General features: G+C 37.0%; 1 protein-coding gene across 1 annotated transcript in view; it reads left to right on the top strand.

The window, feature by feature from the left end:
• Nucleotides 1-18099, top strand: part of ITFG1 (integrin alpha FG-GAP repeat containing 1) — a 111569-nt gene that overhangs the window by 45213 nt on the left and 48257 nt on the right. Inside the window, exons 7-9 of the mRNA XM_080936985.1 lie at nucleotides 5109-5170; nucleotides 8285-8366; nucleotides 16944-17038. Coding sequence (XP_080793111.1) covers nucleotides 5109-5170; nucleotides 8285-8366; nucleotides 16944-17038 — 239 coding nt within the window. The remainder of the gene's footprint in view (nucleotides 1-5108; nucleotides 5171-8284; nucleotides 8367-16943; nucleotides 17039-18099) is intronic.

Raw genomic sequence — 18099 nt, 5'->3', positions numbered from 1 at the left:
TCAAGCTTCCTCTGTGAGCCTGGGAGCTTCAGAGCAGCTGGGAATCAGACTCCCTCTGTTGTGAGAGTGGATGCAGAGTCAGCGCCTTAGGTCTGCTTCGGGTGCAGGTTCAAACTGGAAAGAACATATCTGTGTTTATTCTGCCCAGAGATTACTGAGCTTTTGAGGTGTTCATTTCCAACAAATTTAGGAAGTTGTCAGTAATCATTTCATGAATTACGTGGTTTTGTTTTTTAATCTTTCCCTTCACATTTATAGACACTAACATCTTTATTTCTGTACTTTGAGTACATGTTGCCTTACCATGAGGCTCTATTGATTCCCTTTGTATTTCTTCCCTCTCTGGCTTTTAAACTTCATGAATTCAGTCGGCTCCTGATACAGCTTAGCATAGTTTAACAGATATGCTTTGCTTTGACTGTGAGTACATTTGTAGCAGCTCCTTTGAGGTTTTTGTTTGTTTCCTTTGATTATCTAGTCACATTTGCAGTCTCTTGTAGCAGTTTTTGTTTCCTGTGTATGGATTACATTTTTCTCTTTTCTGTATCTCACAGCTTCTTTTTTGTAAGTTAGATGTCTTTGTGGCATTCCTGCAAAAGAATCATTGACACGTCTCTCAAACTTTGGTCCAGAAGTAAAAAGTAATGATGCTACACATACTATGAGGGCCTGAAACCATTCGTTACTCAGGCAAAGAAACTCTGTTTGGCACAATGGGTCTTACTGTCTGATCTGGAAAGTCTTAAAGGTCATGGAGATGCAGCTGCCATGGAGGGCTTGTTTGTGTTTTGGAGGTGGGACCTACGTGACATTTTGTGAGCTTCCTCCTTACCTTTTGATCAGTGGCACCTAGATTTTTTTGAATCAGCTTGCACAGATATGAGATACCAGGGAAGGGTATAGTAATAATTCTATTTTAGTAAGAATTTTGGCTTCTTTTTTAAAAATATGATAAGAATGTGTTTTCATTATAAACCCAGGTGTAGATGTGTGGCTGCTTCAGACTGCCTGCAGCAGCTGACTATGATTGCCTCGTGCCCTCAGAGGCATGGCTTTGCCAGCTGCAGAGAGTTTCTGCAGTTGTGTGATGTCTGAAATTCTAGGAACTTTTCAGAGGATACATAAATGCTAATACCCTGAGACATAGTACCATGGTGGTTGATCGATCAGGGGGGTTAGGTACAGTTTGTTAGTAGCTGTGGTCAAAGAGGAATCAAGAAAGAAGTTAGATTCAGCAATCTCTTTCTTTCTCTCTGTCTCTCTTTCTTCTTCTCTATCCTTCCTTCTTTCCTTTCTAGTGATAGGGGGGAAACCATGGGGATAAAGGGTGGGCAAAATAGAACCCACAACGTCACAAAGACCAACTACAGAAGAGAGATGAAGTTTAAGACCTGTCAGTAATTAAACATGAGAGAAATGGCGTCAGTTCTGATTTGCAGTAAAACAGCATCTCTGAATACAGCCCATTCCTAAAGCTTGTTACTGTTGTTTACTCATGCCACATGCTGCGCTGCCTGTGCCATACTGTTTTCCCTATAATGCAAAGACTGTTCCTCAGAGGCTGTCTACAGCTTTGGGTGTCTATCCAGTATTTTGGAACGCCCATGTGTTGTTTAACAGGCCTGTCTCTCCTGGTATATTCAGTTCTTAGGCTCCGTTAGTTACCAATTGACTGTTCTGTTTCTGACAATGCATTAGGTATACATGACATTGCTTCTCGGTTTAATAACTGTGTGTGGATTCCTTTGCAAATTAGTTTAGGTCAGTTTGATGGGCTCACTCACACCCTGTGACTGTCCCTAGCAGTTATTTTAGTAGCTCTTCCTTGACAAGCAGCTGGTCTGGGTAGGTAAACTGATGCTCTGCTTCTCTTCCACCCAATGGCTGTTTGCTGTGAGCACTCACTTAAGGTTGAACTTCCCCCGCATGCTCTTCTGGATCAAGTGAGCTTTATTTTAAAGCACAGCTTTGTAGTTGTCTGTGTTGCAGCCTGCTTTTCCTCCATGGCGTAATCTTGAGCCATGAAGATGTCCTTCTGAATGGCACCACTGTTTTACAGAAAAGTAGTCATGTTCCTTGTTCTGGACAGAAATGAATAAACATCTATTCCTCCAGATCAGGCACCAATGAACAAGGAACGATTCTATCCAAGTTCCAGCTCAGGGAACAAGGGATTTATTGGGCTTACAAGAGCATGAGGGAGGAAGTACTTACAGGAGAGTGTTAACCCCACATCTGTGTCACTGACAACCTTCCCAGAAGCTGCAGAGGAATCCCCTTTTTAGACTCCCACATGGTGTGCATTGCCATACCTCCGCCAGGGTCACATGCAGGACTACATATGGCTAGCAGAATGGTTCTGAATGAAGTTAGCGGGGCCCAAATCTCAGGTGAGGTCACACAACTCTGTCTTCAGGGGAATGTTAAAACAGTCTACAACTTGTGCTGGTGGTTGGTGAAAGAGCTGCTCAGGTTTCAACATCGCCGTATCATCTTGAAGACAGATAACTTCTTCATTCCTAGGAGGTGATCTACAAGTGTCCATCAGCATTATCTTAGTTGTATTTCCTATTTCCTTTCATTCCATCGTGTGACTAACTCTTAGCCATCAGACAGTGAGGCTTTGTAGTCTTGTTAACTAAACTTTTTTCTTTTTTATTACATATTTATTATATTGCAGGGTGGTAGGGAGTACACTTCCCCTGTGGAAGTCAGAGAACAATTTACTACAGCTGCTTCTACCATGTATAATCTTCAAATCAAGCTCAGGTTATCAGGTTTGGCAGCCAGTGTCTTTAGCCACTGAGCCATCTTGTAGGTCTCTAATGTTTCATTTTTTTATTTATTTTCTTAGAATTCTATACATGAGAAGGATTAGCATCATTCGGACCCCTTCTTTTCCCCTTCCCAACTTTTCTCATGTCTCCTCGACTATCTTTCAAATTCATGACCTATGTATTTATTCATCTATTTATTGTGAGCATATATACATGCACACACATTATATAATAATACAACCTTCTAAGTCCTAGTGTTTTTCATCTGTATATTTTTTTAAGGCTAACTGTGTGGTTGATCTGTGACCCATCAGAGTTATCAGGCTTGTCCCTGAAGAAGACTTGATTCCGGTATTTATATACACACATGCACATAAGTTCAGGGATACAACCATCTGTGTCCATTTAGAACTATTTATATAAATATGTGTTTAGGGCTGACTACAGAACTGACTGACTCTCAGGGTTATCAGGTTTGTCACTGGAAGAGCCTGGTTCTTCCTCTAAGCAGATATCATTTGCCTTAATTCTTCATTTACTGGTGTGGCCTTGTAAGAGTTCTATCCACCTTGGCATGTCAGCTGGTGTTGTCACCGTATGGTTATTATTGTGATTTCATGTCATGCCGCTTCCCTGTCATACTTAGAAAACACGGTCTTGTAGCTGATGTCCTAAAGTTTTTTTTTCTAGCAGTTATTTCATTCACTCTGAAATATGATTTTTATATTGAGTTATTAATAATTAATCATCTCTATTTTTATTTCTCCAAGTAATAAACATTTTCTATAACCTCTTTACATAATTCAAAACTGAATTTATTTAACTCTATTTAGCTCTTCAAGTTCCTTATGTATCTTTAGTGTTTTCCACAGTTTAGCAATCAGCTAGTTAAAACTAGTAAAAACATTAGCTCTGTATACTTCTTATCATTATAACTACACTTATAGTTCTTAAATTAGCAAATATGCACAAAGTAAATTCACAATCAGTCACATTTTATGTGGTCACTATACTTAGACTCTTCAGTTCCAGCAGGAAAAACTGGACTTGTCTTCTAGGTGCAACAGTAATTTGCTGGCTGCCTTTACTATGTGTATTAACAGAGTAGCTCCAGGCCCCTGAAGAACTTTTACAGTCAGCTTTTGAATCCTTGTGAGGAAGATGCCACCTTGTTTACCACTAAGCAGGCCCAGCATTTTAACACCATGTGCCATTCAGTGTGAACAACTCTGTTCTGTCTCCACTTGTCCAATAGTAGAGGCATGAGTGTTTCTTTCTGGGTTTCCTCCTTTCAAGTAGCTCAGAATGTATATCAAATGCCAACTTTCTGGGCCAACTTTCTGGTCTGCTGTAGAGGGCAAGGACACTAGAGAGAAGCAAGTGGGGCGTACTTTCCCAAATATTCTAGCTGGCTAGGGCGGTGTCAGCTGTCTTTCTGTTATGCCCTCAAGGCCAGCTTTTCCAAGATGCCCAGGTGAGGGTTGGGACCAGTTCTGCCCAGCCCTCTGACATCAACATGTCCTGGGGCAGCAGCCCAGACCAAGGACATTCACCTGACCTTTGGTTGTAACAATGCTGCTGCTGCTGGGCCACAGACCCAGATATGTTACAGTATCTGCATGTGCCTGGACCCCACCATGGTCCCCAGTGGCATCTCTGTTCCTCACTATTCTCAAGTCTACAGTTCCACCTCTCTCCACTGTGCACACATCCTTCTGGTTCATTCTCTTCCATTTCTCCACTACTTACTCAGCTTAGTGGCACCTGGGTCTCTGAATGTCTAGGTCATCTCAGGAGTGGTCTCTGGAGGGCTATGCCCTGCTTGTGCATTGTAGCCCCTTCAGTTGTCCATAGATCAGAACAGGGAGTGTAGACATAGCCTCTCTCCTCTGCTCTCTACTGATGCACATGTGACACAGCAGTCACACTACAACGCCTCCTAGTAATTTAAAAAAGTTAGGACGAAGCTTCTAGGTACGAGATAGTGTTTGACTGACATGTAAGAACCTGAGTTTTAGCCTCATCATTACAAAAAAAGGAAAATAAAAGGGTAGAAATAATTGTTTCTGACAATACAAATTTCTTTTGAAGTTCTCATCACAAATACACTGTTAACAATGAGAAGTATGTTTTCCCTAATTGTTCTAATTCAGGGTCATCAGCTTTTTAAAAAATTGGTCAAACTTGTTAAAATGTGATCAGACATAACTTATGTTTAGGTTAGTACTATTTTAATAATCATTCTGTGTATTGTACTTTCTGTGTATTATATTTCTTTCTGCTTTTAAGTACAACTGCAAAATTTTACATTCTTGTTTGTTTTCCTTGTAGATTTATTCCTCACAACATTGTCTGCCACTAATTCCTTCCAGTTTGAGATATGGGAAAATTTGGTAAGAAATCATTTCTCTGAAGAATTTTTAAATTCCCCATAAGGGCGTACAACTTATTAAATAAGATTATGTGATCAGTTGTTTGGTTGGTTTCAGTAATAAACAGAGCAACATTAAAAGCCGTTGGTTGCATTTCTGCACCCACACTGCTGAATGCTGAAGTGATTGTTAAGCATCAGGTCCTTTGCAGGTTTTTAGGCATGACTGCCAATTAAAGCAATAAACCTGCTCTAATGAAGATGTTAACAGGACCCCTGCTGGGCTGTCAGCCATTGAAAGAAGACACTGACATTTAATTTTTCAGCTTGGTGATTCATGAACTTTTTTTTTTTAAGTAATTTTTTTCCTCACCTTTGAGCCTGCATAATTACACACACACACACACAGAGAGACACACACACACACAAATAAATAAGTAGTTGGAAGAAGCAAGAGAGATTGTGTGCACAATCAAATTACATTATGTACATTTATGAAAGTGTCAAAAAACAAAATTAACTAATTATAAAGGAATAATTAATAACAACTGATACTAAGTTTACTGCCAGAGTGACTAATTAAGTAGTCTTTCCCCATAGGTGTTTTCTCCTTTTTTAATAGTTAATAAAAATTTTAAGGCAGATCATGATTTGATTTTTAGCTTGATATATGTAAGATGAAAGATAATGAAGAACAAATCACCAGAAATATCAAAGCTCAATTCCAGGCTGCATAATGGAAAACAGAATTCTAGGCCAGTAGAAGTGGCCAACTCAGTGACATTTGTCACATATTAGTCAAGTATGAAAATATCTGTCCTCATGCAAAATGGGCTAATAGTCTGCTTGGTAAAATGTGTGAGAAGGAAGCAGCAGATTGGTGCATAGTAAGTACCACATTTTATTTTTAAATCTTTTCACTTCCCACCTAAGTACTCCTGGTTATCTGATTATCTCTTATACAGTCCAAATTAAAGCCGTACCTTGTAGATTTCATAAAATGGTAGTAAATGATTGGTTCTAACTAATGTACAGCACAGTCAAGTGGAACAAGATTTCTGGAGAGTCATCTCTTATCCCAGGCCCAGTGATGTTGATGACTCAAGAAAGTAAGGATCTGTTCAAACAAGACCAGCGCCTCTGAATGCTTCCAGATAAGACAGTTGGTGTTTTAATGCCTCAAGGAAAGGAAGCAGATGTTGAAGAACAACAGATAATCTTGTTCAATGTCCTGTTTTTAAAAACATAGCTGCATTTTTGTTTCTGATGATAACAAATCTTGTTAATATAATTTTTATAGTTCACACAAAGATTCTCAATGCTAGAGAGCACTTGTTTGGAGATGGCCTTTCATTTCTACCTCAAGTAAATCTTGAGCTTAGACTAGCCAAAAATACTTATTTAATCAGTTTATCCTGAGGATGGGAGGGGCAAGCCTCAATACAAGTAAGTAAAATTTGTAAATGAGATTATGAAGTACTTTTACATGGATAGGATCCCTCTCATCCTGGCCTGATTTGCAGGTAATCAAGCATAGCATGACAATATCACGGAGCATACAGATTCTTGATTGAGATCTTTGTACTTTTAACAGGTTTTTCTTTTCAAGAAAACAAATCTTTTTTATTAACTGAAACTAACTTGTTTCAATAAACTGACAGGGTCAGTGAGTAACCATTGAAGTAAAAGTTATTCAAACACATGGATAAAAAGCCTAGGCATGATGTCTTTAATCCTAGCACTTGAGAGGTTGAGGCCAGCCTGCTCTACATGGCTCATTCTAGACCATCCAATGCTATATAGTGCATTTGCCTCAAGCAAATAACACAAACAACATAACCAGGAGCTGGAGAGATCACTCCATACTTAACAGCACTAGCTGCTCTTCCAAGAACCCTGGGTTTGAGTTCAAGTCTCAGCACCCACAGGATGGCTCACAAGTCCAGTTCTAAGCGATCCAGTGCTGCCTTCTAGCCTCCAAAAACATTGCATGCATATGATACATAAACATACATGCAGGCAGAACACACAGAATAAAAGTAAAAGTTCAAATGTTGCTTAAAAAAACAAAAAAAAGTAATTAATTAATTAATTACTAAAGATGGTAAGACAGGTTTGATTTAAGGAGACTGTTTACAGTAGGGCTTTGATATAGGGATGAGAGTTGAGACCCAATCTTTGTTTGAACTTACCTAATAGGATCCTAGCTCAGGACAGGCCAGACCTGCTGATTAACAGAAAGAAGAGGCATTCTGACTCTTCATTATTTATCTCCAATTTTATAGTTCTGTAAGGATGGGAATGAAAGGCCAAGTCTGGGCTAAGCATAATTCTTAAGGAGCCTAACTAAAGTTATATCAAAGAGAGGCTGTGTCAGTACTCACTGCAACACTGGGTATATCATTAATATAAATGAAGGGAACCATGTATATTGAAAATTAACTCTATCAGATAACAGTATTCTCAAATTTTTTCAGTAAAAGATTGGTCAAATACTTTACAGCAATATATCCATTGACCAACTAGAATCTTAAACGTTTAAAAACACATTAACTAGTAGAACATCAGAGCTCCAACAGATCTTTTCAAGGGTATTATGTATGCTGAGCTCACAGATCAAGTGCTGGGAAATCCAGATATAGGACCAAGAGGACAGCCAAGACTGATAAGCCAGTGACTCCTCACCAGGAAATGGGATGAGAGATATAAACCTACATTACAGAGACCAAAAGATGAAACAGTTGTTGCTCTCTGGTCTACCCCGGATTGTCAGTGGAGCTTTGAGAAAGATTTAACATTTGAAGTGGCTAGTATGGTTTTAATGATGGAAGTCAGAGAGGAAGACAGTCAAGAAGTGAAGTGTACAAAAATCACCAGATACATTCAGATTAGACGAGAACCAGTTTGACCCAGATAATGAAAAGAACGTTAGAAAGTAAGATTAGAAAAACTACTGTAGACAAGATTAGTATGGTCTGACTTCTAAATTAAGTAATTTGATCTTTAATAATCTCTTAAGAAGCTGGCAAATGATTTCAGACTAACAGGCAGATGTTTTGAAAAAGATAAGTTTTCCACTTGACAGATGACTGTGTTTTGGTGGCCTACCTAATTCAGACTATTTTGACTTTAACAGGGTGGAAACTTCTCTATCCATAGAGTCTTTGAAAAACCTAAAAATCTGGTGGTGGTTGGACAGTCAGCGTTTGCAGACTTTGGTAAGATTGGTTTTGTCTCTAATGCTTTCACATTCACAGATTGAAAACACAAGGACAATGACTAGAAGTTATCACGTAATGGGTTACCCCATTCCTGTTTTCTGTGTCCTCCTATGTACATGTTGGTTAAGTTAGTAGTGAACAAGCTGTAGAATGATAAAGAAGAAACTAAAGAAAGGATTTATCACTCAGAAAAGCTACTTTAACAAAATAAATTTCTTAGTTTGTATAAAGTTGATTCTATCTTCAGTTACATAGACAAATACATTAGAAAAGATCATATAATTTTATAATTTCAGAAAAATGCCACTGTGAGATAATCTTATGAAATTCTTATAATGCTTAATAAAAATGTTGTTGTAATTTCAGGCTAACCATGGTTGACCAGAAATTATTCTATCAAAACAACACTTAGAACACTCAAGTTCCCCTTGATTATAGATAGGTTATTTAGTAACAATCTAACAAATTTACATTTTTTGTTGTGTCTTGATTAGGAATAAGACATCAGATAAGCCACATATAGAGATTTTAATTTTTAATTTAATCTGTGTATTATTTAGCATCTGGATATTTTTATTCTCTCTTATAAAAGAATGTTAAAAATTGGGTACTGTCAGTAGATAAGAAATAACTATATTGTAAATGAGATTGTGTAGGGGATGTTCTGTGTACAGTTATGTGACTCATTAAAGGATACCTTCAATTTGAAATTTTCAAATTAAAAGATTTTCTTTATTTATTTAATTTTTATAATTGAAATATGTTAAGTAGCTTCATTATTTTTGTTATAAAGAGTAGTGAACTCCAGTGAAAATATTGAGTATCTTAGATACTAACTTTTAAATGTATTACTTTATCACTTTTTCCACTAGTCATAATTTTTCAAGGAAATACAGGATAATGTAATAAGTATAATATGGACAAACTTAACCAAGTGATAGGTCCAGTGAATCTGATAAGCTTTTATTTTCTCTGAATGAACTGTATGGAATAGCCATTGTTTCACTCAAACAATTCAGCTCTTTCTTTAAAAGCATGTCAAAAATTAGTGACTTATCCAAAGGCAGACAATTGTGTTAAGACACGTCTAGGAGAACAGTCAAGGTAGAGCAGCTACAGTAGGGCCTATCTTGTTTTTCTGTCCCCAAATTTAGTACAGAAATGTTTTCAAATAACATCCTAAAGCAAAGTTTAGATGTCAGCCATAGAGAAAGAGTAGCAACGTATTCGTACTGTGGTTGTTTTCCTTCAAGTTAACTGACTGACTGAACTAAAAACTATTCCAAAGGTCTTAATTCGGTGATGATTTCAAGAGGAAACAACCTAAAACCAAAATAATTATAACTTTACTCTTTTTCTCTTCATTTTTCTTATTCCTGTGTTCTGACTGCTGAGAATATTTGATGGAAAACGATGCTTAAATGGCTTCTCAGTGTCCTTTTATATCTTTACACTGACAGTTTTGTTCTGATAGGATTCTAGTAAAAACGACCAATTTAAACATGTATCCCCCTAGTACTCCAAAGAAAGAATAATACTATTATAATGTTTTACTGAAATAAACATTTCGTTTTTACACATGAGCATGTGGCATATGCAGAGCTGTGGTATTCTTAGTCTGCGGATACTGCAGAACCGTGAAACAGATACTACCTGTGATCCAGCGCATTGCCATTCCATGTCACTTTGCAGATTACAGCCTCAAATCTCCCATAACAGACATGATAAGTCCCAGAATTTCTATCCACTTTATAGCAAAAGGTTGCATAAGATATCAGTGGTGATGTCAGAGTTGCCAGATGTGGTTCTGATGAATGTTTGGTATTGGAAATGGTAATTGTGATGGTTAGCATTAATTGTTGACTTGACAAAATCTAGAAACATGTAGGAGCGGGTCCCTGAGCTTGAGTATGGAGGGAGGACTCTCTTGATTTTGTTAATTGATGTGGGACAACCTGTAGTTGTAGCAGGGAATCCTGAACTGTGTAAAAGGAGTAAAGCCAGCTGAGCCCAGGCCAGTATGTCACCATTCCTCCCTATCCTGAATATGATGTGACCAGCTTTCTCTAGCTCTGCTGACAAGACACCCCTACTCTGGTGGACTGGAACCTAGAACTATGAACTGAAATGAACCCTTCCTCTCCTAAGTTGCTTTTGTCTAGATGTTTAATTATAGAAACATGAAGAGACGCTAAGAGAAATTTATATAAAAATTATAGTTTACTTGAGAGTCTTGACTTTTTTTATACATACTCAGCATTTAAATTGGATAGATACTTTTAAGGAAAAACTGGAACCCAGCCTGGTTTGAAGTGCATATGTATAGGTTTTTATATGACAAATTCTTAACTTATGCATGAGATTTTCATAAAGCTATACCTCAGACTTAATTACATTCTCAAAACTACTGCACATTTAACCTAATTAACAATGTCTGTAAGTATGAAGGCAAAATTACCCCTTTGAATATAGAATCTCCATAGAATAATGATATCTTTTACATTGTTGTACATATTGTTTTATAATTTAATAGATATCTTCAATATCTAGTAATATAACTCTACTTAATTGTGAATGTGTCACTATAATTCTGCTGTGATTAGTAGAACAACCCATTTCAGTGCCTTGTGAAGTTTACAGTCTCTTCAGCACTATAATAGTGACAACTGAAGGCACCTTGTCTATTCTTAGATCTAATAGATCTAAGAAGAAGGTAAATGTATTTCTCTCTGGCAAAATATACCTGAAAAGAATCCCCTGGTGTCAGACAGAGCAATGCAGAAGTCTGTGAATGTTAGGAAGGGACTAAATAAATACCCTATTTTCAAACAACTCTGGCTCCTTGTTATTATGCCTTTTCTTTAGTCTAAACTCTGTAATTTCACTCTGTATAAATGCCACATCCAATTCTTAGGAAGAGCATAGCTGTGTTGTTTCTTGGATGTAGATATGTACTTAGTCCTCTGTGCTTCACCCACGGAAGCGCTGAACGGAGGATTGCATAGGTCGGTAATTTGGATGAATACCAAGACAGTAGGTGGATGGTGAAAATACTGTTTGCTACTTTCCTTTTCCTCTGAGCATTCTATTCCATTAGCAGTTTTCACGAGGTCATTCCTTGTCCCTATTCCCTACCAGAGTAGCACACTAGAGACAAATGGACATTATATGCATTTAATCTGCTCTGGCCTACCATCACATTATCCCATAGTTCTAGTAGTCTCAACTTAATTGGTAGAAATTTTTAATGTTTTCTTTATATCAATAACATGAAAAGTATCTAGAAATTAGGATATTCAAACATTTACAACTTTTATATTAAGAATTATGTTTATAAGAATGTTTTTAGAAAGCAGGCAGAGTGGTAAATGCTATTAATCAACCTACATAGGAGGCTGAGTCAGGAAGATTACTTGAGCCAAGTTCAAGACCAACCTAGACAGCAAATAGTATTCCCATCTCTAGAGATGTGGCTGAGTATTATATATATGATTTCTTGAACATCAAGGGTTAAAACAAAAAATAATGTAAATTAAAAAAACAAGCTACTGACCACCAAATGGCCTTTCACCCTGTCACTGTGCTAAGGCGTTCTTGAACATTTGTGTTGAGACTAGTGAGCTAGTAGGCCAGCTATAGGTAGGCCAGCAAGCAGTGTCCTCCATGGCTTTCCCTGAAGATGAGCTCGAGTGCCTGACCCAGCTTCCTTCATTGACAGGCTGTGACTGTAAACTGAAATAAGTCCTTCTCGTCCTAGGTTCGTTTTGGTCACAGTGTTTGTCAGGAATGAAGTCAAACTAGAACAGCTTTTATGGATTTTTCTCTGTATGTTAATTTTCCTGACACTTCAGTGAACTGCTAAGAGTTTTCTGCTAAAGCTGTCAGGACCTCTTGATTATAAAATTGCATCATCTGCATAGAGGGCACTTTGACTTCTTGCATTCCTAGTTATATCCCCTGACTTCCCTCATCTTCTTGCCCTGGCTAATATTCCCAGTATTGTGTTAGATAAGAGTGGAGAGAGTAGAAAGTCTTATTTTGTTGTGATGTTTTTGGAAATGTTTGCAATTTTTCCAACTTTAATATAATATTAGATAAAGATTTGTTGGATATGCCTTTCTTACACTGAGATATATTCCTTCCATTCAGAATTTCTTCAGACTTTTTCTTAAGATGACGTGTTAGATTTTGTCAAGTCTTTTCTGCATATGTTCAGACACCTATCATATTTCTATCCTTGAGTGCAATTTACAGCATTTATTGATTTGTGTGTTGAATTAGTCCTGCATCTCTATAATAAAGCCAACTTTATTAAAACAATGAAAGCTGACCTTATGGTTATGTTCTTGAGTTTGGTTTTCACCTATTTTGCTAAGAAGAATTCCATCTCTGCTGGAGAAATTGCCTTGTAATTTTCTGTTTGTTGCATCTGTGTCTGATTTTGGCACAAGAGTGCTCCTAGCTTCATAAAGAGCTTGGTCAGGCTCCTCTTTCCCATTTTAAGAAATAGTGTAAGAAGCATTTTTGTTTTAGTTCTTTGAAAATCAAGTAAAATTCACCAGTGAATTCACATGGGTCTGAACTTTTTAGAGGGAGATTTTTAATTGCTGCTTCAATTTGACAGCATTTACTCCTCTTGGAATAATTTTGTTAGCCATATGCTTCAATTCATCAACTTTTTAGATTTTTACAATTTATTCAACTATGCCTTTTTGAAGTTCAACCTAATGATTTTTTTCAAATTTCATTGATATACATCTCAATGGTTTCCTTCCTGTCCCTTAATTTTATTAATTTGTCTTTTCTTTCTTTTGGTTACTTAGCTAAGGGTTGCCAGAGAATGTACTGTCCTGTTGATTTTCTGTGGGGTTTTGTTTGTTTATTTGTTTGTTTGTTTTTCATGAAAATTATTCCTGGTCTTAATTTCTTTCTATGAACCAATTTGGGGCTTGGCATGTTCTTTATCTGAGACCTTAAAGTATATCATAAAATCAACTATTTTTAAGACTGCTTTTATTTCTAATGTAGTCACTTTACACTATAAATGACTCTTAGGAATGTTTTTATTATATTACATTGATTTAGTCTGCTCTATTTTTCTTGTGCTCTAGGAACTGGTTTGTTTTTTGTTTTGTTTTTCAATGATTCATTCAGTTGTACATTGTTCATCCTCAGGAGTCTATGGGTATTCTCACGTTCCTCTTGCTGTTGATTTGTAGTATCCCATTGTAACTGCATAGAGTACAACCAGTTATTTCAGTGTTCTTATTTTTTTTAAGATTGGTATTGTGCCCTAATATTTTAGAGACTGTTGTATGATGTATTCTCTACAGTGTTTGGATAGAATGTTGAGTAAATATCTGTTAAGTCCATTTGGTCTAATATCATTTAATTCTGACATTTCTTTGTTTATTTTCTGTCAGGATTGACCTGTGAGTTAATAAGAGTTGGGCATTTGAGTTTTATGTATAAAAACCCCTTATGGAAATTAGGTAAAAAATTTAATACAATGTGTTGAAGTATTACTTTGTCATTTACACAATAGATTAAAATAAAACTATACTGAATTACTCATTAGAGTATTTGAATTTGCAACGACTCAGTGTTAGTATATCACTTAAGAGCAGGGCATATTAACATATATCTCATACAGTCTAACACAATGCTAGGGATGAGCCAAGTACAAATTTAACAATATCAAACTCTCTCAAAGATACAGTTAATTAGGCTTAGAGAAATGGCTCAGCAGTTTAGAGTTTGTATTCATCTTACAGGGGACCTGCGTTCAATTCCCAGCACCTACATCAGCCCTTTCATAATTCCTGTCACTTTAGCTCCAGGGTGATCTGACACCATCTTCTGACCTCCATGAATGCCTTCACTTATATGGACATAGGCACATACCACACAGAGATACACATAATTTATTTATCTATTTTTTCTTCTCTCATGTAATGCATCCTGACCACACTTCCTCTCCCACCTCTCCTCCCAGTCTCCACTCTTGTATCTCCTCTCTCCCCCTCAAATCCATCTTCCTCCATTTCCCCTCAGAAGAGAGCAGGCCTCCCAAACAGGGATTTCAACCAACCACAACATAACAAGTTATAATAAAACTAGGCACTTATCAAGCATACACATAATTTTTAAATTTTTTAACATTTTTAAAAATAGAGTACATCAAATTTTCAAGGTAGCCAAACCTTATAGAATGTTTGTGTAGAATGCTCTGAAAGTACATGCTGTATGTGCTTATATAGGGATACTCAGGAAACTACTCTAGTGCCCCGCTTGTAAAAGAGCATAGAGATGGGCAGGAGGAAGGTGCCCTCTAATACTTACTACCTCTTGAATTGTTTAAAAAATACTGGAAGTGATTTGGAAAACATACTTTATGTTAAGGTCAGACTCTATCAGCTAAATCTTTTTTTTCCTTTTTTTTTTTTTATTGGATATATTTTATTTACATTTCAAATGTTACACCCTTTTCCAGTTTCCCCTCTATAATCCCCCATACCACTCCCTCCCCCTACTTCTATGAGGGTGCTCCACCACCCACCCACCCCCTACCATCTCCCCGCCCTGACATTCCCTTACACTGGGGCATTGAGCAAGGGCTTCTCCTCCCACTGATGCCCAACAAGGCCTTCCTCTGCTACATATGCAGCTGGAGCCATGGGTCCATCCATGTGTACTCTTTGGATAGTGGTTTAGTCCCTGGGAGCTTTGGTTGGTTAGTCTTGTTGTTCTTGTGGGGTTGGAAACCCCTTCAGCTCCTTCAATCCTTTCTTTAACTCCTCCATTGGGGACCCCATTCTCAGTTCAATGGTTGGCTGTGAACATCCACCTCTGTATCTGTCAAGAGGAGTAGAATGCAGGGAATAATCAAACTTAGGGCTGAAATCAACCAAGTAGAAACAAAAAGAACTATTCAAAGAATCAAAACAACAGGAGCTGGTTCTTTGAGAAAACTAAGAAGATAGATAAACCCTTAGCCAGACTAACCAAAGGGCACAAAGACTGTATCCAAATTAACAAATCAAAAATGAAAAGAGAGACATAACAGCAGAAACTGGGGAAACTCAAGAAATCATCAGATTCTACTACAAAAGCCTACAACAAAACTGGAAAATCTGGATGAAATGACAATTTTTAGACAGATACCAGGTACCAATGTTAAATCAGGATCAGATAAACCATCTAACCGGTCCCATAACCCCTAAAGAAATAGAAACAGTCATCAAAAACCTCCCACTCAAAAAAAAAAAAAAAAAAAGCCCAAGACCAGATGGGTTTAGTGCAGAATTCTATCAGACCTACATAGAAGACCTAATACTCTCCAAACTATTTCACAAAATAGAAACAGAAGAAACACTACACAATTCCTTCTATGAAGCCACAATTACACTTATACCTAAACCACAAAAGCTTCAGCAAAGAAAGAAAACTTCAGAACAATTTTCTTTATTGGTTAAATCTTTATCCCATGAAGCCTAACTTCTCTTCCTGTTCAAATGAATTATTGAGGTGTTATAAACTTATTTCATATACTTCTCTACGTATATCCCTGTACAGTAAAGACTGTATCTATATAGATAATCCTTTGATTTCCATCCAGCGGTGAATACTACATTGGGCCCAAGTGAAATGACAGAGTAAATCATAGCAAGCAAATCAGTGGTCAAGAAAGCTCTAAAGGTGCCCTGAATTTAAGGGTTAAATTACTATCTCATCACACTTAGCTCCAGGCTCTCAGGCTTTCTAACTCTTAGACAGTGGGGTCCTCATGTATAAGGGGCATCAAAAGAGGTGATTGCAGGGCCCTTGATATATATCTTTCTCTGAATGTATGTACAGAACAGTAGCACTCTTGCAAAAAATCCAGTCAGATGTGAAGAACCCCTGCCAGGTAGCCTGATGTAACCTATAAAGTTCACAGTCAAAACTGTGCAACGAGTATGTACCCTTCACTTGTGTCCTTATGTATGAAATTATGTGGGTGTTTTGAGAAGCCAAAGTATAGAAAACTCTGTAACTCATAAGGTACAGTTTATGTTTAATAAAAGGCACTTAAAGATGCTTATAAGTCCTCCATATTTAAAATTGGCTATATAATAATTTGTTACTATGTGCCTACATGTGTTTCTTTTCTCTCAACAGAAAAAATTATGTAACATAATCAAGAACTACCTCTAAAATGTTTTGGCTATTTAGGGGTGGCTTTGTAGATCAGAGGTAGAAGCATTTGTCCAATATGTATAAGTACCTGAGTGCAGTCCCCCAAATTAAATAATAATAATAAGCAATACTAATAATTTTAAATAAACTTTAAAATGATCTTAAATCAGGCCCAATTTTAATAATTATGTATAACAACATCTAACCACAGCGAAGTTTGCAATTTAAAACAAGACTCAGAAATAAAGTCTAGGTAATAAGAGACCAAGACCTGAGTGATGTTTTAAAGGATTCGCCTTCATTATACAGCCATGGGGCAAGTTGTTCAGTGTTATCCAGACTGATGGATTCATTTACTCTGCACTGTTAATGGACTCCTGATGTTGCTCTTGGCAGATGGAGATGGACACATGGATCACTTGCTGCCAGGCTGTGAAGATAAGGACTGTCAGAAAAGTGCCATATATTTAATGAGATCTGGAACAGGACAGGTATGCCTTCTTTGGAGATGCAGTGACTCATGCTACATGTTTGAAATATCTTGAAAGTTAAAAGATATGTTTAAGGAGGCACAACAGTGAATTCAAAATTACATATAGTATATATAACAGTATAGTATAATACATTTAAATCTTCTCTTCTCCTGAGATTGAAAGTGCTGCTGTGTTGGTGTTTTGGCAAAGAAAAACATTCTAGATCCCATAGTTAAATAGAATGTAGCATTTTAGATGCCAGCACTATAGAAATGCACACTGCATGTAACAAAGCTTATATGGAAGAGACTCCATCCCCAGAACCATTGAGTTCATCAGCTTCATTGTCTTATGGAGTGGGGATTAATAAGTGACAGGATGTCGTGCTGACCTTTAGGGCCTTAGACTCACTTAAGAAACAAATCTTTACACATATATTTTTTATCTTTGTGTGCTTGTATATTTGTGAATCATTTAAAACATTAGGTCAAGAAACTTCCCATCATTGGCTCATAGGTATAAAAATTTTATCTATGATTCAACCTGTTAAGTGACAGACCACAGTCGGAACACTTACAAGTCATATATAGTTTCCTGTCTCTAGGAAGACCAATGTATTGTTCATTAATGGGTGTTACAGATGCCACATTGATTGAAACACTTTTTGTTGTTAAAACATAATCTAGTTATATTAATGAAAATACTTACTCTATCATGCATTTACCCTTCATTCATAGACTGCTTCAGAATTTGGGTTTTTGTTTCTTTGTTTTTTGGTTTGGGTTTTTGTTTTTGAGGTAGGGTCTCTCTGTATCTCTCCGGCTGTCCTGGAGCTCACTATGTAGGCCAGGTTGGCCTTGAGCTCATAGAGATCCACCTATCTCTGCCTCCTAAACACAAGGATTTAAAGGCATGCACATTAGACCATGCTTCAGAATATTGTGTCAACTTAGCATTTTGTGAAATCTCCAGTATCTTTGTAAAGTGTAACAGTTTTGGTTTTTGTTTGTTTGATTGTTTGTTTGTCTTTTCAAAGTCAAGTGATATTATTTAAATGTTTAAAGTTTTTTGTTTGTTTG

Source organism: Micromys minutus (assembly GCF_963924665.1).
Source record: "Micromys minutus genome assembly, chromosome: 24".
Lineage (NCBI taxonomy): Eukaryota > Metazoa > Chordata > Mammalia > Rodentia > Muridae > Micromys > Micromys minutus.
This window is presented reverse-complemented; position numbering and strand designations above follow the sequence as displayed.